The sequence below is a fragment of the Melospiza georgiana genome, chromosome 13 (genome assembly GCF_028018845.1).
Source record: "Melospiza georgiana isolate bMelGeo1 chromosome 13, bMelGeo1.pri, whole genome shotgun sequence".
Classification (NCBI taxonomy): Eukaryota; Metazoa; Chordata; class Aves; order Passeriformes; family Passerellidae; genus Melospiza; species Melospiza georgiana.
The window spans coordinates 10,320,970-10,342,877 of NC_080442.1; the positions used below are offsets into that span (position 1 = coordinate 10,320,970).

At 39.1% G+C, this 21,908-nt stretch overlaps 1 protein-coding gene across 4 annotated transcripts; it reads right to left on the reverse strand.

Annotated features, from left to right (window-relative positions):
• Positions 1-326: 326 nt before the first annotated feature.
• Positions 327-21,698, reverse strand: CEP152 (centrosomal protein 152). 4 transcript variants are annotated; one of them, XM_058033693.1, is made up of 27 exons: positions 21,649-21,698; positions 20,438-20,560; positions 19,680-19,780; positions 19,407-19,473; positions 18,851-19,195; positions 18,215-18,383; positions 17,426-17,566; positions 16,468-16,607; positions 15,971-16,171; positions 14,415-14,562; positions 13,671-13,762; positions 12,682-12,845; positions 11,880-12,084; positions 11,017-11,109; positions 10,763-10,893; positions 10,460-10,588; positions 10,187-10,322; positions 9,284-9,463; positions 8,513-8,779; positions 7,970-8,083; positions 7,056-7,706; positions 5,548-5,722; positions 3,350-3,431; positions 3,156-3,262; positions 2,261-2,417; positions 1,876-1,979; positions 327-1,751 (listed from the first exon to the last, which is right to left on the reverse strand). In XM_058033693.1, the coding sequence occupies exons 2-27, from the start codon at positions 20,522-20,524 to the stop codon at positions 871-873; spliced, it is 5,067 nt and encodes a 1,688-aa protein (XP_057889676.1). In that variant the 5' UTR covers positions 20,525-20,560; positions 21,649-21,698; the 3' UTR covers positions 327-870. The 4 variants fall into 4 exon arrangements, with proteins under 4 accessions (XP_057889676.1, XP_057889678.1, XP_057889677.1 ...); XM_058033695.1 differs by lacking the exon at positions 18,851-19,195; XM_058033694.1 differs by lacking the exon at positions 8,513-8,779.
• Between the last annotated feature and the right edge of the window lie 210 nt (positions 21,699-21,908).

A 21,908-nucleotide genomic window follows, 5' to 3' on the forward strand; every position in this document is an offset into this window, starting at 1 on the left:
AGGATCACTGGAAATGAAATGCCATCCCAAGGAAAGTCTAGGAAAAAAGATACATTTTGCAATTCTCTTTAAATGTGAGCAGGCCTTTAAAATAGGAGATTTCTAAGCATCAGGAGGACAAAGTACCACATCTTCAGTTTACCCTGATAACACAGTAATCAAGAAGCACCTACAGGAATAGGGTCATTCTAATTTAAGATACCTTTCTTATGCCCAGTATCAGCTATTCTTTGCTGTATCAAAGGGAAGAATAATTGAAACTGGATTTGTTAAGATAATTTAATGAAAAAATGCAAGCATATTTGCTTTTGTTGTGGGAACACAAACAGAGGGTTACAGGAGGTCCTTCAAAATGGAAAAGTCAATTAAAATACTAACTTCAAACATCTCTCATTACACTCTGAAGGAATTTTGATAACCATTTTAAAATTGACCACAAGTTACAGTAGTTTGGTTTTAGATAAACACTGCACGCTAAATTGAATATAAAAATAGATTCTATTTAATAAATTTGTATCTAGTGCACTATAAACATTTATCAAAGTGTTATTACAAGGGTAAATAAAGTCTGCAGCAATATTTCAAGTAACTTGATAAAATGTGTTCAGGTAACATTGATCATGAAATGGACACAGTAGGAAAGATTTTCCTCAATCACCACACTTTATTTAAACATCAAGTAAATTTCTTCCTTCAAACGAGGACTGCTGGTATTGGTTCAAGTTAGAGAGAGAGAGTGGGCTAATTAAAAAGCACTATCTTGCTTAGAGTAGGGATCCCACACCATTTTTCTCCAAGCATATGTTGCAGCATTCTCCTACATTTGAATCTGATGTTGCATTGAGATGTGGGACAGCTGAATTTCATTTGTCAAGAGTTGAGGAATGAAGTATGCTCCGGGTTTGTTATCTGCTGGCCTCTACTGTAAACTTTTGTGCTGCTTTTTGTACTAAGAGTCTTGCCACTGCCACTAGAAATGTCTCTCTGAGAAGTAACATTTTCATCTGCAGGAGAAAATGACCTGAGGTGAGGAAACTCTTCACAGTAAACAGTCTGTGCTTGAATATTAGTATTGGCTTTTTGTTGAGGATACAAGAGAGGCATTTCACCACAATCCAGATACATGCTTCCATTCCCAGAACTCCATTCACTACTGCTTCCTTCATCTCTTTCTGGAGGGTCTTTAAAATCAAATTCCTGACTTCTCTTAGACTTAGTTTTCCATTTTCCACATGATTGGTTACATTTATCCTCTTTCAAGCCTGTTCTTCCATTCTTGCTCTTAAGCACATGATGAGTTGGCCCAGAGCTGCTGTGGCCATTTGTAGCCCTGCGTATTTGCACATTTTGTAGTGCTCCCTGACCAGCAAAGGGAGCAGCATCACCATTACTCACAGCACACAATGGTCCTTTGTCTATATTTGCAAGGGGGCCATATTTTTCTCTTCTTCCATCTTCATTTGGGTAACATCCTGGTAGAACACCTCTAGATGCACCATCCAGATTTTGAGAATTATTCCTGTTCTGAATATCTGAAGTCACTGTTTCACAAAGCACATGTTGAGTTTTGGTCTGTGTTGCATCAAACTGCTGTCTCAAGTCACGTGGAACACGCTGCTGGACAACTTTATCAGTGCCTTTTTCAGTACTGCTTTCACTACATGATGCGCTTTCCACATGATGTGACCTTGTCCGAAGCACACAATCTCTCTTGGAGCACTCACCTCCAGGATCAGAATTTAAATGCAGAGCTAGGAGAGGAGGGAAAGAGACAGATAATTAAAGATAGTGTTAATATTGGAAGAAAAGCATTTCATTACTACATGCACTAAATCAGTATGCTCAAGAAGAGCAGGAGCACAGAATCCAGCTCACCTGGGCGGGCAGATTTGCGCTGGGGAATGGGCCGAAGAGGCGTTTCCAGCCCTTTAGCCATCGTAGCAAGTTTACTGGCAGCATCCATTATTTTCTTTTCAGCTCTGTCAAGAATTGTAGAACATGTGGGGAAAAAAAACCAAAACCAAAACCAAGTTTAAGGGTAATTCAACTCTATGTTTTACTTCAAGGCAATGTTACTGAGAGTCAGAGAATACTGACAGGACAGTGTGCCAGGCAGCTCAGCAGTGACCTGGCACCAACATGCACGCCCTGGCAAGACTTCAGGCCAGGCACTGTTTGCTCCAAGGTGGACCAACACCAGCCTGAGATCTACACACCTCCTGCACAGCCAACAGCCATTTCCAAACATCCTTGAACTCACCCTTCATGTTTGCCATCATCAGTGAGCAGCTGCTGAAGGCATGTCAAGTAGTATTTGCGCATTTTCCGTGCTGTCTCCTGGCGCTCTCTTAAAACCTCCACTTTAATCATTTCAGCAGCTCGTTCCTTACTTTCACGGATATAACAGAGCATATCACCTACAAACACACTTCATTAGTACCAGTTTTCCCCCAGAGTGGGGAAGAAGCCAACACCACAAACTGGGATTGTCTAGCAGACCTGGAACAAGTCAGTAAGGACATGGATTTACCTGCCAACATTCCACCAAATCCTCGTGCCAGTTGTTGCCTACTGGATGAATGCCAGGGCAAACCACAGCAGGTCAATACAAAGCATCAGAAAGGAATTCAGTGATCTGATTCTGTATCTTAAGCAGTCACAGGGATTTGGGAGGAATGTTGGCTGGTAAAAATATGGGTCTAGAAACTTTTCAATGGCCATGAAGAAATTTTGGGACCTGCTGCACTCAGGTAAGAGCTGGTGCTACACTTAATCCTTTCTCCTCAGAAAGAAAGTTGCTGACTAGGCCAGAAGGCAGGATACAGCACAAGAGAAAAGCAGATTTTCTCTCAGGAGAAGCTGCAATCTAGATAGATTTTTTTTTTTTTGGAGAAACAAGATCAGTACTCAAAACACACTTTACCACTTTAAAAGATACAACAAAGCAAGGATGGTAAAACAAGGCTTTGCCCATTACAATTACATGTTGAATTTAGGGTGACAATTCCACTTCTCACAGTCATTCTAGTAAGATGGGAAAATCTACTTCTCATGTGATTTGGTTGTCAGATTCCTGTCCAAGCTGGCTGAAAGAAGAAGCAACAAAGTAATTTATTTTCCTCCACTAAATCTTTAACTACGGCTTTAGTACTTACACTTAATCTTGCTCAAAGCTTTGATGTAGTGAGCACGCATTTCTTCCAGACCTTTCACAGACTCAGAGGGTGCACAAGGTTTTGAGATGCCTTCACTGGACAGTGACCTGAAAGGCATGCATATCATATTGCACAAAAGAAGCAACTTGTATCTTCCCAAAATAAGAAATCATCATCTTTATTTTTTAAAATACCTTGGTAGTGATCCCTGGTCTTTCAATTTGGTCTTCATCTTGGAGTTTTGTACAATTAGACCTCCTGGAACCATTTCATTTTCTATTAAAATAAAAAGATGAACCATAATTCACTGCATTTCTCTAAATTCAAGTTCAAGAGATGCTTATGTAATAACTGCTGCCTCTGGTACAAGACCCCAATGTCACAAAGCATCATTAGTTGCAGCACAGCTGTTGCAGTAACAAGCAGACACACTTCAATGATGTCTGAATATAAAAACCATCTCATACAGTAATTAAATAAGCTTGAAGCATTCATATGCCATTACTAACACTAAACTGAGATATCAAGTATACTTGGAGAGAAATGACAGGATAAAAAAATAACAAGGGTGGTTTTGACAAACATTGAAAAAGAATTATTGTTAGCAACTGCGCCTTTGAGAGATAAAGATACAAGATAAAACTTGGTAGGTTTTGTCAGTTTACTGTGGTGAAGGTTTTTTTGTTTGTTTTGAAGTCAATAACCAAAACCCCAGTATCCACTGAAAATTACAAGATCCTACAGATGAGAGAATCAAAGTTGTCTTTAGGTGACTATCAACCCTAACCATGGATTTGCTCTGACTTAGCTTCGTATTCCTTCAGAGCAAGCTGAAGATGTTTGGGGGCTATCTCCAGCTCTCTATTCAAAAGTCCTGGCACACTGCCTCTTTTTTCAAGCTCCTGGCAGCACAAATCTTCCTGAGACCCCAGGTTCCTTTCTGTACACTTCTCACTTGCAACAGTGACTACTAAAAGTTATACATCAACATGGGACCAAAAAAAAAATAAAAATCAAGCCCAACCTATTTTCAGTGTTCTACTTAGTCCTCTTCTCACTGGAATGTGTGCAATATTTTAGCCCAATTAAACTAATCACAAGAGGCTGGTACCCTGTTCCAGAAGGTACAGCAGCATCTATCAACTCATAGAGCCCTCACAGCCTCAATGCACTTCCATCAGCAATGATCTGAGTTCTTCAGTCAACAAAAAAACTTGCAGGTTAAATGCTTTTAGAATTTGAGGTTTTTTGTTTTTTTTTATAACAACAGCCAAGCAGGGTCTTTTGAAGTCAGCTGAAGGAAACTGTCGCAGCTGGAAAGCCTCACACACGTCTGAGCCTGGTTAAGGGATACACAAAGACTGGGCTCCTTCCAGCCAGCGCTGGCTGCTCCCCACAGCCAGGCCAGGGCGCTCTAGAGGCAGGAGCACTGCAGTGCTGCTATTGTTCTGTTAATAGACCACTCTGATGTTGGTGCTGAAGGAATTCAAGCCACATTACAGGCACAGAGCCAAAAACTCTCTTGGGTTTTGCTGCTTTATGTTTTTCAGTTGCGTAAGATGTCAAACTAAACAGAAAGCCCCAGGGACATCTGTCCCTCCCAAGAAGCTTTTCCCATCCACGCTGGCTCCAGCTCTGCCATGGTACACGTGACAGCCCTGGGAAGAGCTACAATGCCAAAGTACATACTAGGCTCAGGGAGTGGGGGGAAAGGGAAGAAGGGGAAAAACAAAAAAAAAAAAACCAGAGAGAAACACCACCCAGGGATTCACACTTTTTTCAACTACATTCTTGACCAAAAGAACCAGAGAAGACTACCATGCCAGGTCAAGTTCTTGACACAACAGTATCTTTTACATAAATGCAGAATTCCTTGTCTTGTGTACTGCCAAGAGCAAGCAGTACAATTCAATCTTTGAAGCTCCAATCTCGTATTACCCATGTACAAGACATAGTTTAGACCATACCCTGCATATGATGGTAGCACTGCCTTGCATGTGAACTGTTATATACTCCAAAGGCTGTGCTGCTAACAACCCCCAAAGAATACACACATCTCTAGCAGATGGGACAGCTATTCCTTTCCTCCTGAAGAATGGCTTTAAAAAGCAGAAAGCTACTAGCATTTGATAAAATGAAACCTCAAAGCCAGCATTAAATCAGTAAACTGGAGACCAGTACCATTTGTTGCAGTTTATGACTTTAACTTAGCTTATGCAATATTAAACCACCTTAGAGTCAGAAGAACTGTATCTTCCTCTATCACCTAAATATCTACTAATTAGCTAACTTGGCATTGGGGTCATCCACAGGACACTGAATATTAAAGACTGCTACTAACAAGCTCAATTTGATGATATGTAATCTGCCAGATTAAGATCAAACCCAATACCTTTGTCTGTTCCAGCTTCCTGCAAGGGTGTCTGTCTTCTCAGTCTCCTTTGTGCTTCTGCCTGGTGTCCAGCACTGCACACAGGGGGCCTTGCCACATCCCCAGTGTTTCCTGCACCATGTTGTGGGTGAGAGTATGATTCTTTATTTGCATTACTCACTAGCTCTTCATATTTCTGCAATTGAAAAACACTTCCTGAAAACACAACACAGCAAAAGAAGTGCTCCACACTACAACCAGCCCTGGTCACCAGGTTCTTTAAACCTGCAGTAGAACCACAGATTACAAGTCAAATTGTGAAGAAAACATCTATTCTATGGTAGAGAAGTTGTATTTAGCATAAATCATTGCAACAGCAGTGCCTGAATATCTTGAGTATTATTTGGAAATTCAGTAGCCCTTAATATTGCAGAACTATACCCTGTCTTTGAACAGCTGAAGATAACTTGCTTTTTAAAGAGAAAAGACATTACTAGGAAATTAAAGACTTCACTAGATAAGGTGGTTCAAGCCAATCAATGTTTTGAGATTCAAGGGCATATTAAAACAGTTTACCAAGGGACATTTCATTTCCACTGCAGAAGGTGCATAAGGCACAGGAAAAAATTTTTCTCTATATCATTGGGGATATAACTTGTGCCATGAAAACCTTTCAGGCCCACTTGCTGAACAGAAATATATTAACATTAAAGAAACAGTAACAAGTCATTTTCTGTCTTAGTCTCAGATAATTCCCCAGCTACAACTGCTGGGTAGCAATGGCATTTCCGGTGGGATGCTCCCAAAAAACAAAAAACTTATTACAAGCATAAGCACTGCAAGAAGAGGAATCTGCTAAAACAACAGAAACAAGGGCTTTGGGACACAATCTGACTTAGCCCCAAACTCCTCTAGAAGAGGGTAAGACATCTTTCCTCATTTGGGCAGGCACACTGAAAAAGATTTCCTAGAGGCACAATAAAATAGGCAAGACTGTTATTCCCAAAACAGAACTGACAAACTGACCTATTGCAGGCAACTTGCAAAAAGAATTTTTAGTTCTGCAAGGTTTCCATCTTTATTTGTATAAAGAGGAGGAAAAAAAGCTTAACATGATCAAAAATCACTGTCCAATCACCACTGCAAACTGGATTTTGCAGCTATGCAAAAATCTGAGGTGGGTTCTGTCATTACAGCCCATCAAAGAGATTACAAGGAGCTTTTAACAGGCTCCTAACCTCAAGCAGGTGGATTGATCTCCTTAATTTACAAGTCTTTGCATAAATGACATTCCTAACCTGACCTTCTCTTCTTTAAAGACTGAAAATGTCAAAGCTACGTCCTTTTCCTGTTCACTTGTTAATAGTAGATTTAGTCTCCTTTTAGTTTCAGAATACGTTTATTAATGAACAAAAATGTTGACTTTTCTATTTTTCACAATCACATGGATATTTCATGGGAGAAAACAGGCCTGAGTGACTTCTCAAATCCCTTTTCTGACATGCAGTTATAACTAACAGAAATATTACCTCTTTCCATTCTTGCTCTTTCTTTTCCAGAATTGTGCACACTGTGGTTCTATAGGCCTTTTGTAAACAAGCCTTCAGTTTGTCTTTGCCTTGACTGGCTAATTGAACATGAGAATCAAAACCCTTGTCCTTCCAAGAATGTTTACTCTGTGTGCACTTGACCAGTTCTTCATGAATTTCACTCAACAAATACTCCAGCTCAAGCAGAGTCTTCTCCTCATACTGATTCATCTCATCCTGCAGCCTCTTGGCTTCCTGAGCCTCCCAATCCCGCTGCTTTTGCTCTAGCAACATCTTGATTTCTGCCTCTTTCTGAATGGAGAGATCATTCTTCTGCTTTGCAAGGTCCTCCTTTGCTGTTGCAAGGACCTCTTTAATTCTGTTTCTATGATCATCTAAGAATGATTGGTAGTCTCTCTCATTTTGCTCTTGTATCTGCAGAATTTCTTCTTGCTTTTCTTTGTTCCACTGCACACGGGCTTTTGCTAGTTCTGCTTTGACAGCTGCAGGGATTTCCTCTTTCTTTAGCTCCAATTCCCTCCTCAGAGAAATTATCTTTTCTTCAAGTTCTTTAACTCTTAGTCCAGATGTCTCTGTACTTTCATATTCTTTCTTCCATTTCTCCTCAGCAGCTGAGAGAACCATGGCTAACTGGCAAATAAACAACACAGTCATTAGAAATACATACACACATTCATAGATAGACAAAATGTAACTCTGAGTCATTTAAATTTATTTCAGATCTTTTCAATTTATTTAATAAAAAACAAACCTATATAGGCTTTTCCTTTGATAAGGAAACATCTTTCCTTAGTGACTCCCTGTGTCTGTGTCTACATTCACTCCTCAGTAATATATGGGATTTGGAAGACTTAACTGTTTATCAACACACACATAGCAGTATTTTGGGCTACCTGCTCTGCTGTAGTCTTTTGGTGTTCCTTTTCCCATTTTTCTTGTTCTGTCTTTAGATTTAGTTTGTACTCTTGCAGCCACTTGGCATGAGTTTGGGCTAAAGCTGCATCTACCTTTAAACAGATAAAAAACCTGCTTCAGTCATAGGTAGGTACATTTTTATTATTACTTTCATGTAACAGTGCAAGAATAGATTTCAGTTTGGATTGCCTATGTTTATAGAAATTAAAAGAACCAGACCAGCAGCACTTCATGCATTTCTTGATATAAAAATTATGCCAAAATTAAAAATACTAAATTTATTTTTAACAAAGTAGTATAAAATCTAAATATTGTTCAGTTCTGTTCAAAACAGTGTGAAAAACAAACCACATGCAACAGTTTTTTCAGAACTTTAAGAACTCTATTTCTAATATAGCAAATATCAATAATAAACTTCAGAGGAAGTTAGTGAAGGAGTCCACTTTCTTATTTTTTTAAGGCGACTAAAGTGGACACAGCAGTTTCACAGACTCCAGGTAGATAGAACAATTATTTGTTACCTGGCTGGCAAGATTTTTACAGTATTTATTTTCCAGTTCTAATTGAAATTCTTTTAAGGCCTGTTCAGAGGCTGTATTTTCTTTCAGAGCCTTCTGGATCTGCAGCCTCTGCTCTTCAACAGTCCCTTCTAACTCTTTAGTTGAAGCTTCATCCACAGCTTGGTCAGTTTGGCAGCTGCAGTCATTACATTCAACTACAGTTCTTCTCACTTCTTCCAGCCTACTTTGCCATTCTCTTTCTAACTTGGCAAAGACTTGTTCTTTATTCTAAGGAAAAAGATATTTTTAAGAAAAATCTCCCCAGTGTCTCAATAAACAGATTTCACTGGTGTTCAGCAAATGAAACACTGTTCGCATCAATGATACTCCCTAACAGGAGAAAAACAAAACCATGCACAGAGAGAGTTTGGTAACTCATCAGAGCTTTCTCCTATGGGGTAGGATACACAAAGGATTTCTATATGATACCTGAGTGAAACAACAGAAAGCATAACCTTCACTCAAGCACCAGGGTGTAAAACTCCAGCATATTACCAGCTGTGACACTCAGGGTGTTCTGTTTGTTACTTTGCAAGATTTAGGTTTTGGGTTTCTTTAAAAATATGAAACATGTATAATGCCCGACTCCTTCAGAGGCTTTTAAAATGACAAATCCTTAACAACCACTTCCAATGGCAGAATAGCACCACATAAATCTAAAGTTCTCTTCCTGAAAATAAACAGCAAAACAACAAAAAAAAAACTTTAAATTCCCTGATCTAAGTCTCATACCTCCTTTTCTTCCTTTTCCCAGTGAATTTTGGCTAATGCAACTTCCTCTTGAACCTGCTGGTTTTTCTCTTCCAGCCACTGCTTCTTTGCTGCTGTCATGGACCTGATGTGCTCCTCTTCAAGCTCAGTCCTTAGAAGTTTAAGGGAGAGTTCTTTTTCTTCTAGTAGCTGTTTCTTGAGCTAGACCAAAAAATAAATTAAGTATTCTCCAAGGCACAACTGCTCTGGTACAAAACTATGAGAATGCATGAGACACATGATTAACTCTCTAGAGGCTCTACACTGATCTTGCAGAAGACACCTAGATAAGAGATTTAACTCTCAAAAAAGGTGTTTTAAGGTATTATATCAGAGATTATTATAGGCTATTGCCATAAAGTTTTCATATCAAGCATCTTTACTCCCCTCATACTTTGAGCTGCACCTCTTTGCTATACTTGCTTACTCAGACAGCTGATCTGCTTCAGTCATTGCACACTGATATCTTCATAAAAGCAAAGCTTTTAATCAAATCAGTCTGAATTCATTACTACTTAAAAAAAACCACTGTGTTTTTCATATCAGTTTTATATAGTTTTGTAACATCGTTCAGGGTTTTTTGAAAATGTCTTATGAATGTAAAAGTTCATACTGCTGACTAAGCATCCTCAGAAGTCAGAATTATGGAAGTTCACTACATGAAAACAAATAGCTATTGGAAAGAGTTACTTGTACAGTATTTCAAAACCCAGAACACACCACCAGCTTAATTTAAAAAAATCACTAAGTTAAATGTATGAGCTTTCTGGTTCAGCTGCATCTCTTCCAAGTAGGTTCTGCAAACATTAACAAAATTAAATACACTTTTCAAGATGCAATATTAATGAGTGAAATTATATGGTTTATAGGCAATTTCATTTATACCTTCTCTTCCTTCAGCTGCTGCTCTTGTTGAAATTTCTGTCTTAAAGCAGTTTCCAAGGTTTCCTTGTCCTGACAAACACCAATGTAACATTCCTTCACTGCAGTAATCTCTTTGTTCAGCTCCTCTATGTTATCCCTTCAAAGGAGAGATTACTTATTATCAATTGGCCTCGGAGGACAGCAAGCCAGCTTTAAAATAAGTGTAGCTAGCAGTGAAAGTCAGACAGGAAACATGAAAATTTCAGTAAAAATGGAAATAATGCTAAGTCTTACTTTAACTTCGAGATTGTCTCTTCAGAAGTTTGAAGAAGCAGCTGCTTTTCCACAGCAAACCTCTCCATCAGCTCCTTCTCAAAATGTGCTTTGGTGTCCTCATGATGTTGCTGGTAAGTTCTTTCACACCTACCATTCCAAGAAAGGAAAAACAACTACCTGATTTCAACTACCTAGGTTCAAGTTTTCCGTAAGAAAATATCTTTCTAACATTGACCTCCTCTTGTACCTGATAGCTGGAACAAGATTATGTGTGCAGGATGAAAATCCACAAACTAAACTAAACTAAGTTAACAGACTTACCTGTCAATGGCCTCTTGCTTATCATGATCAAACTCCTGAACCATCTTTCTCATCTGACAACAGAGGTCTTGATTTAAGCTTTTCAGTTTTTCTTCATTTTCCTTCAGTTCTTCAATAGTTGAAGTATGGGCCTGGACAAACAAGGGTCAAGTAATATGGGGTAGTAAGAACCTTTTCTAATGACAGATTTTTAGCATGGGTGGGAGTTTTTTGTGATTTTTTTTCTGTAGTGGTAAGCAGCATCTCTGTCTTACCTCAACTTGCTGTAGCAAAGCTTCATTAGCCTCTTTGAGTCGCAGAACTTCTTCCTTTAGATTATCAGAAGCATCCTTCAAATTTGTGACAGGCTAAAAATAAATAAAATTAAAATGATATCTTTCAAGACATAAATGACTTGGCAGTTAATGCTTAAAAAGTTCAGTTGTCAAATAAAATTTGTACTTAAAAAAATACAGGGAATTATTGCACTGCAAGATCACAGAATCACTGCTATTCTAGATGAATTCTTAGAACTCAGTATTGTGAAGCTTTGCAGAAGCACACACTCAGTGCAGTGTTTGCAAGCTGAATGACAACAGTCATCCAACAGAGAGCACACTTCCCACAGACATTGGATTCCTACCCCACAGCCAGGTCTCCATGTACAGATACTGCAACTCTGATCAATCCACAGAGGCAAGGCAATAATGGGGTAAAGAGAGATGCAACATCAAGGAGATTTCTTTTTGACGAAATTACCCATGATGGCCCTCTGAAGGCAATCTGTTAAATGTTCTGATTGCATCATCTAATGGTACTGTCAGCCCTCTTGCAGAAATTACAAGGTCCTTTTGGCTAAAGAAAACCATCTTTTCCCTATGAAATTTACTTGTAAATAAGCATGGCAGACATCAGGCACTCTCAAGCATATAAGGCATCATTTAAGGACTCATTTAATAATGCATAGGCTGCCCAGGTTCTGCTTCAGTTGTTTTCTTTTCAACCAAAGATACAAAACCAGAGTTGGTATGAATACTCAGCTATGCATAAATTTTTGCTCTCTTCTCATAAGCAGCTTTGGTTTTGTTCCCCAAAAACCAGGAATACTTGACTTTTAAAGAAGTGTAAAATAACAAACCTCTGAATCTCTTGATGCTTTTTCTGCTTTCAACTGCTTGTATTCCTCTAGTGTCTTCTGGCAATCCTTAAGACTATTTTGTAGTTGAGTAATCTGGTTTCTCTTCATTTTATTACTGTTCAATAAACGTTCCAGCTCAGCTTTTAATTCTACAATAATTTCATCTTTAGAGAGTTCTTTATCCATGTCTCTGTTCTGTATTGCACTATCAGGAAAGATATAACCAATTCAGTATTTAAGAGACAAAAATCATTTAGCTGAAAGGAGGTGGTAGCAAAGAGAAGAGTAAGTAATGCTACCAGAAATACCAGGATGTCTAAGATGTAATAGTAAAAAGCATAAGAGGACATGAATATCAAAGCTTTTCCATCAAGTTGCAATTAATTTACAGAGAGCTTGTTAATTCAGCTGTTTTCTCAAAAGATTCATTCTCACATGATTTGAAGAGTTTTGAAGCAACTCCACTGATGTTGATGTAAAAGACAGTTTTAGCTTTAAGCAACTGTGTGGAGTCTTTGAGCAAGAAAAGTATCCATGAATATACTTCAACAATTAAAGGAACAGCAATATAGTCCCTATAAAATCTGAAGACTTATTAAAGAGCAACCAAGATTATTAATTAGGCGACCAATTTATGGTATTAGTACAGTTTCTGTTTCTCAGATTACCTGGCAATACAAGCACTACTTCAAATATCTATCAAAAACCTGTGTGTTGATCCAGCAGAACCCTCTTCTTACATATAACTTGCATGATTTCTTAAGGATTTAAAGTTTTTCTTTCAACAAGAATCACTCAATACCTGCAGAATTTTGGCTTCTTCCCTGTGATTTTTTTAATTCCCAGCTCTACATAGGAATCACCCAGGCTCGTAGGTCGCTCTCCACCTGCATCATTCAAAAATACTCCCAGCTTGGCAGCAGATTCATACAAAGCTATTTCTTCTTTCAGTTCCATTAATTCTTCCTGAAAGGAAGAGACAAAAAAAAATTTACACTGACCAGTGAGACTCCAAGCCAACATATCAGGCCCATGATAACTCTACCAAAGAAAATAAACACATGGAGCTCTTCCTTCTAGATATAATTCTATTTAGCTGCATTTAGTTGAATTGTCTAGCATTAACTTATTTATACTTTCATTTTTCATTTCTGATACCTCTATCAAAGCATATATTAAAACTAAAAATTTGTTAAAATATACAAGAAATATTCCCTCTTGTTCTTGTTACAGTCCATCTATGAAGTTTTATTTATTTTGCTCTTCTGCATTCCTGCTGTCCTTGTACAGCAAAATGGATGACAACAGAAAAGTACATACCTGGAGAAACAGCTATTACTCTAGTACTTAGTAGGATTCACAGTTTCCAAGACAACAGATTTAAATCAAACATATGAATTGGAAACACACACTTCCACTGATGCTTTACAGAGGACTTTGTCGCATTCCCTTTTGCTGACAAAAGATAAATTTCAGAACATGGTATCTCCTCATTAAATTACAAGACTTCAAGCACACAGAATTTACATTCAATTTTTTTTTCCAAAAGCAGGCTGGACAGAAGTATGATATCAGATTTGTGCCAATACAATTGCCCAATTGTGTTTTAATTGGTGGGAAGGAAGGAAGTCCAACATGCAACACTGGGAGAGGAAGTAGTCAAAGATGATGTACTTGTTTCCTCCAAAAATTTAAAATGTTTCAACCACCAACATCTTAGTAATAATGCCTCTCCCCCCACCATCAAATGAAAACATTTTCTTCAAACATAAAATATTCCATAAAATTAACCTGCAAAGCCTTGTTCATGTTGTTGCTTATCATCTGTGCAGACTGAGCTTGTTGCAATTGAAACCGTAACTGATTTGTCTCCTGCATTGAGCCTATTGTAGGAAAGAAAAGGGAGAAACAGAACAAGTCAGAAATATGCAACAAAGTCCATACAATCTGAAGTTATCTGTTAAAAATAGCAATGTTGATTCTGGCAATAGACATGACTGTTTCTATTTCCTTGAGCTCACTAACAGTTACTAAACACATTACTATGAAAAGACTTCAATGTGTGAAGGTGGGCAAAAGTCAAACACACAAACTGCAAAACATTTCACAATCTATTTCTATGATACAAATTTCCAAAAATCAGCCTCCAGCTCCCAAAACAATTCTTCTCACTAGGACCTGAATTCAGAATGGCAATTCAAGTCAAGCACCTTAATACAAAATTAAGTAACTTGCATCCAAAACCTGTTTTTTAGTATGAAACAAGGTTTACACATATGCAGCACAAAATACATATGAACACACTTCAATCACTGTTGTTTGGGGTTTGGAGATGATGTTTACTTTTATTCCTATTTGGTTTTTACATCTTAGTGTAGAATGAACTTTCATTCTGACTAAAACAATACATAGGAAACAGTCAAGAACACAATTAGGTTGATGTTGATTCCACTTCCATAGAAACATCAATTTCCCATTTAGAAAAAATGAAGATATTTCTCCAAGGAAAGGTAATAGTATGAGTAAAGGGCTGACCTGTTTGCAGCAAATTTGCACATTGCTTTTGGCTTTCTTCTAGGCTTCTTGTCAGTCGATTTATTATTTCAGTTTTTTCACATTTGGTTTCTTCCAACAATTTTTCAAGTTGCTTAACATGCTCTCCTCGATTTTTGCAGAGCTCTTTCTAGGAAGAGAATATTTTTACTCGTTTTACAAACATTTAACCATCTTGAACTGTTTCAGATACAGAAAAACTCAATATATACAGGATAAAGGAGAAAAATAAATCAGATACCTAAAGGGGTAGAGGACAGTTAAATCAATCACAGATCAAACACTATCCTTGGCTGACAAGTGACCTCCTACAGCATCAAAGTTCAGTTTTCACTGGGAGGCAGTAATTGTACTCTATATATAAACATACATGGATGAGAATCATTTCATATTTCCTAGAGCAGTTACTTTTCAGCACATCAGATTATCTCCTGTAATTAATAACATACACTTAGTCTATTGCAGAAAAAAAATCAAGCCTTCACATATCAAGGCAGTTTATTTTAACTGAGCCCAAGCCAAGCTAGCAAGTGCCAATACTCTGTGAAAGAGGAATTGTAGTTTCCTTTTCAGAGGATATACAAAGTAGACATTTCTGTAACATTACTTAGTTACCTACACAGACCTGGGAGGCACAGTGCTTTGTATCTACACCTTTTGACTTTTCTATCTTCACTCAAAAAACAGATCTCCCTCTCTGAATACCCCAAAAATGCTACTCTATATTTTACACTAGAGACAAAGTTGTAAAAGCTTTGTTGAGGTACTAACAGACAAAAATTCAGCAGTGCATTTTGTTTAGTACCAGTCACCTTTCCAAGTATACATCCCCTCTATTTCTATATGTTGAGACAAGAATTAGAAAAACTTAATTTTATTTTCTTAATGTGAAATAAGAAAATGTATTAAGAAATGTATTAAGAACTGCCTGGAATACATTGCTTGAATATTTCTAATAGTGAAATGGATTCTTATAACATATCAAGTGGAATAATTTCAGTAAGCTCTACAACCATGTAACACAATCTATATCAAACTCCATCTTAAAGACAGCCTTTTACCCCTTCTCTGTTTTTAAATCCTTACTTCTAAAATAAAGTCACTCTTGAATGGTTAGTATAGTCATCCTTCAGCATTCTGAGACCAAATCTTGGCAGACTGTTCAATAAAAAGTTTTTCTTGTTTTTTTCTTGCAAGAAAACGTTATTTCTAAATTAGTCCTTTTCTTTCCCAGAGTTATTTGCAGAACTCCTTCAAAAACATTGTTCACAGAAGGAAAGCTCAGGAGAGCAACTAAGACAATGAATTCCTGGCTCCTCTGCATCTGCTATGTACAAACTCACAATTTGAATTTACAACTGCCTGCAGATGTTTATGAAAACATACCACATAGGCCTCATAATGTTGAGACTTTCCATTTTCTTAGCAGCTTTCAGAAGGAGTTATTAGAATTGTAGGTCAAGAAATGCAGTTTGGGAAACATGGGGAGCTCTCAGTGTCTCCAGTACAGTACTCAGCATCCTAAAACAATTTCTCACCTGCTCTCTGAGTGCAGATTGTGTAGTGTCAAGCTTCTGCTCTAATGACAATACTTGCTGTTCATACTTCTGCTTGAGTGCAGAAATAATGGCCTCATGTTGTTCTCTGGCTCGCTGGAGGGCATCTGATCTCTGGAGTTCTAACAGCTGCTTTTGCATGCTTTCCATGGCCACCTCTGCCACTTTGGATTGCTTCAGTATCTGTAGGAACAGTATGACAGTAGTTGCTAGTTACATACATTTCACTGTTGCTCTAATATTCTGTACATCAGTTCATTTTTGTTCTGTGCAGAAGTTGCCACAAGTCCTCAGATGATGCCTGTGTTTTCATACACAGTATTTTCAACCACTGAATCCTATCCATCCATCATGTATTTAGCTTTTGCAATGATCATGGCCAGCATTTCAAGAGACTAGCAGTTCTGTTTAATGCAAATGCATCACAAATTGAACTGTAGCGGTCTTTCAAAAAAACAATCTAAAAATATTTACAGTACCTGCTCCTCATTGGTAGTAAGAGTCTGAATTTGAGTTTCAAGGGCCTTGATTTGGCCTTCAAGATGCATTTCCCGTTCCTTTCCATTCTGATAGAGTTTCTGAGACTCATGAAGACTAAGAGCCAAACCATCCTTTTCATCTGAAAAGACAGACACAACTGTGTGAGAACCATGGCCAGCCACCCAAGAGCTTCATGCAACACAACTGCTCAGTACCTGCTCTACAGAACCATTCACTCTGCCCTGTACTGTGAACAACAGAAGACTGAACAAAACCATTTAGTCTCCATCCAGCACCCACTGTGTCCCCCTGGTAGCAGGGAGCACTCCAATGAACTGCTTCCAGGAGGGTCCTGAAGGTACAAGGCCCATCTGGCAGCAGGAGAACCTCACATTGTGGCATTTACATTCTCTGAAAAATCCCCAGGCAAGGGCATATTTCAGAGAATGTGAATGCCACAATGTGAGGTTCTCCTGAGAAGCCTCAGAGAAAAGGGAAACAATTATTATCTCATTTGCTTCTCCTGTGTTTTGCTGCTCTGGAATGTGTTTGGAGATTGTTTACAGGTGATTGTTTCATTGGATTCTGGTGTGAGTTGTTTTCACTCATTGGCCAATAAGGGCCAAGCTGTGTCAGGACTCTGGAGAGAGTCACAAGTTTTCATTATTATCTTTTTAGCATTGTGCAAGCATCCTTTCTGTATTCTTCAGTATAGTTTAGTATAGTATCCTTTAATATAATATAGTACCTTAAAATAATAAATTAGCCTGAGAACATGGAGTCAGATTCATCATTCCTTCCTGCCACAAGGGTCCCCACAAATACAATCTCACAAATAGTCTCAAATCAAGTTTACAAGTATGATAAATACCTTCAAAGGCACTTTCTAAATCAATCTCAGAATTTAAAAGTTGCTTGATACCAATAAAATCTAAGAATTACCACAGAACATTTTACCTTTGACCATTGAAAGCTGATGATTCAAATACCTAATCTGCTGTGCACTCTTTTCTAGCTTTTCATTAAGTTCTTCCAGTTGTCTTTCCCTTGCTTTATTTAGAACTTGAAGTTGAAGAATCTGCATGTTTTCTGAAGAATCTGCCAAATTTCAAACAGCATGCAGACAAGTCAGCACAGATACCAAGAAAGTCATTGCTGTAATTCCTACTCCAAAATATTTTTTATAGTGCTAAGTTCATTGCTGGTGCACAAAATTATTTTTTTTAATCCACATTTGATTTGCATCACTCAAATTGCTCTGGCAGCAATGGCTGAAGGATTGTGCAAACTACAATTCCAACCTTACAGTAGGCCCAGATGAAAGTTTCCATGCTGTGAACTCACAGACTTGTGGCCACTACAAGTTTACAACATGTCTGACAAAGCAGTTCAGCCATTTGAAGGGTACCTAACAGAAAAGCCCAATGTGGCATCACTCAGAGTGCACTTCCCAAGGTACAGTGAGTCATTATTTTCCAATATTATGGAAGGAGAAAAAGTGTCAACAAGGTTTGACATCAAGCCACCAGAAAAAATTTTCAGTTTCATCAATCAAAACTACATGTTCAATGCCCAAAATTCATATACCCTTAGCAAAAAGAGATCATTTCTGGATATAAAAGATTCTATACTTCAACACACTTTTAGCTGTCCTCTTACTGAAAAACTACTGAAATCAACATGTTCACTGATTTCCAGTGAACTTTTTACACAAGTTTATTTCAAGTCTAAGCATCAAACACTTACTGTCATCATTGCCCAAGAATTCATGTTGCAAACCTTCAAACACTTCATTTCTTCTGTTTCCTTCTTGCATTCCTGGAATATTTTGATGAATGCCATTTTGGTATGGTTTATAAGTCACTTTGTAAGATTCTGGTGAGTGGCCATTGACAATATCAGATGCAACAAATTGCTGTTGTGACAATATACACATAAGAGGAAATACATTAAAGCTACAACAGTGCTCTTGCTCAATAAAAAAATATTTTTCATTTTACAGGTTGACATTAAGAAGAGTTCTAGTAGCGCTTCATTGTGAGGCTCCAATCCAGCACACCATTTCATTCTTCATGAAAGCTTCCAGCTTAGAAAAGCAGTGAAATGTTAACTTAAATAGAGTAAGCACACACTTAAGTGAATCACATTCATTCTACCTCATGGAATTCTACCAAGGCAACAGGAGAAAGAACAAAAATTATAACATGAACATATGAAAACTCAGTGACTAATGTTTCATTTTTTTAAATAGGCTACAGAAGCCTCCCATCACTGTTTGAACTGATTGTAAGAGACTAAAGGCACGTAGAAATATTACTACCATAGCTAAAATCCTGTGAAAATTTTCCAAGAGATAGAAAAATGTGTCAGCTTCTAAAATACCTTAAGATGTTCCTTTGGATCATCTGAAAAATTTAATATTTTATTTTGCTGATTGTCAAATTCTGGTTTGTGGCCATTTGTATAAGGCCTGAAGTTTTCAGGAAGATGATAGACATTGTTCTCTTGGTAGCAGCTTGGAGAGTTAAACCCATCTCTACCAAGATACACATGATCTGGATCATCTTGGCCATCCTGGCCACAGTAATCTTCTTTAACATCATATAAATGTTTCTTCTCTTCATCATTATGTAGGACATTCCAATTCTTCCCATGTTTTTCACCATGATCAGTTTGCTGGTCACACAAGAATTGTTCAGGGTACAGATTTTGTCCTTGTTCATAGCCCTATGAATGGATATGAGGTTTAGAATTGCTCTCTCAAAACTCAGATTTCACCCCACCCTCTTTTTCCTGAGGTTACCAACCCTCAAGTTAGAAATACTTCAAATGAACACCAAAACACTTCACCTACATGTATTTCTCTAATTAATTTAAACAATATTCAGCATGTTATTATGAACAAGCAGCAATTACATTCCTGCTCATACAAACTTACAGTTGGAGGATCACTGATCAGTGGATGATCCTTCCACCTTCCATCAAGCTTCCCAGGCTCATGTGACCTAGACAGACACAAGCAGCTTAACCATGTACTAATAACTTCAGGGAAAAAAGCCTTCTCTTAAATCAAGGCACATCTAATTTACTGCAAATTGCACTACAACTCCCCTTTTATTGGGATTACTTTTACACACCTCATCAACTCAGGCTTTGCTCTATTCTTGAAAGCACAACATAAACAATAAAAAGATGGTGCCAAATGCCTTACTGCTCCTCAGTGTCCTGGATGCTACAGTCTGAGAAACTGGAGAGTTGGTCTCCACTGTCCTCCAGCATATCATGGGGAAGGTCTGTCAACAATTGCTGCAACTGAAATAGAACAAACAACATTCATTATATGCTTTTCAGGAAAATTAATACAATTTCAGCCCAAAAACATTGGCAAAGCAGGCCACTTGCACAAAATCCTGGTTTTCTTCCTCCAAGGAGGAATTTGCAAAGACACTTTTACCACAGAATGCTTGCTAGACTAGAGTACCAACCAAAGCATTTTTCTGCCAAACTCTTGTTAAGAAAAGAGTTGCACCAGAAAGAGGTAAGGCAAATGCCATCTAGTAGACGTGTCCCAGGACAGACTAATTTCAAAGAATCATCTGCAAATGGATGATGCCAGGATTTCTCCTCTCTGATCTCCAGGGTAGAGAGGTATTGGACATTCAAAACATGCTCTTTCTGAGAAGTCTGGATGGAAATCCAGGTAAGAACTTGCCAGTCAGTACCACTAAATTCAAGAAGTCATCACTGAAATGATCAGTGCTCTGCACAACTGGACACAAACAGAGAAAAACATCACAACTAAAACACACCCAAACTTCACTTCTTATGCTTGTCAAGAGTGGAACAGTCTGCAACCTCTTTTGCTCTTACCAGACTACATAAACCTTTTTCTTTCTTTTTACACACTTAAAAGATAGGAAGACGCTAAATTCATAAGACTTCAGATTAAATTACTTAATTCTTTTTCACCTCTTGTTCTCTTGCATAATCTTCTTGGTCATAGTCTTCATCTTCATGTTGAGTTTGTAGAGCTGCACTATCAAAGTCAAGGGACATTGTTTTCTAATATTGATTTTGTGTATCCAGCAAAACCTACCACAGGACAGGAAAACATCACATGTCAGTAAAATACATGAGGAATCAAAAAGCATCACCTGAATTACTCAGCATGAAAATATAATTCTTGAAAGAGTCATTGCACACTATTTGTTCCTCATACATCCAAGCCTATTCTCTTCCAAGAATTTAGCTTTTAAAATAAGACTGACGTAATTTCTTAAGTTCACTTACAAGCGGACATTATTTTCTGCAAGTACTGCACAGTATACGTAAGATGTGATACATGATGATAATAATGCCCACTTTTGAATTTTGCTTCATAGTCTTCTAGAGAACAACTACAGTTTGTATTAAAAACTGAAAGTATGTTGTTCCTTGTTCATTTGTATAACAGCTCCAAAAGGAAAAATAGGAAAAGCATCACAGAAATCTGAAAAGCACCACATGAGTTGCAGATTTCACTGCTTAAGAAGAGAGTCTTGACCCCAAGGGCCTGTGAACACTGAGCAGTGTGCTCACAGAAAGCTGCTGTAAGTGCCGGCCCAGGTCTGGTTACAAGATAAGTTACTGCCTGTTGAAGGGACACTTGTTTGGGCACACAGGTGCAGCACACACTGAAGTCTTCACCTGGTATAATGTAACATTACAGGAGCATTATCTCCAAGTTAAAAGTCACTGCATCACAGTTAAAGGACCTTTTTGCCCACAGCTGTTCATGGAAGCTCTCCAGCAGAGCTGCAGGAGGCCTCACAACGCAGCCCCTGTCCCTGTGCCCCCCGTGACCCCTCTCACAGGCGGCTCTGAGGCTCCCGCTGCCCCCACACCGCACCAGCTGAAGCACCGGCCCCGTCCCCTTCCTTAGGGCGCTCCCCAGCCCCGGGAGCGAAGGCAGCCGGCCGAGAGAGCACAGCCGGCACAGCCGCCAGAGCCGCGGCCAGCCCCGGAGAGCCGCACCTGGACGGGCCGGGGCAGCTCCACGGGGCGCGGGGCGAGCTCGGCCGCCGCCACCTCAGTCCGCGCGGAGGGCGGCGCGGGGCGATGCTGCCGTTACCCAGCGCACCTCCCGCGGGGCCTCAGAGCCGCGGACGGCGAAAAAGCGCGGCCCGCACACCGGAACCCACCTGAGCCGCCGCGGCCACCCGCCCTCACAGCCACCACGGGGGCGGACCCGCCGCGCTTCCTCATCACACCCGGCCCGCGCCCGCCGAGCTGATTGACAACGCCGGGCACCAACCCGCGGCCAGAACCGCCCCGAGCCGCGCTGAATGACAGCCCCAGACACCAACCGCAGCCAGAGCCCGCCCGGCCGAGCGGGAGGGCAGGCCCGCCCCCGCTGATTGTTTGAAAGCAGGCGCGCATGGTCGCGGGAACGCGCCTGGCG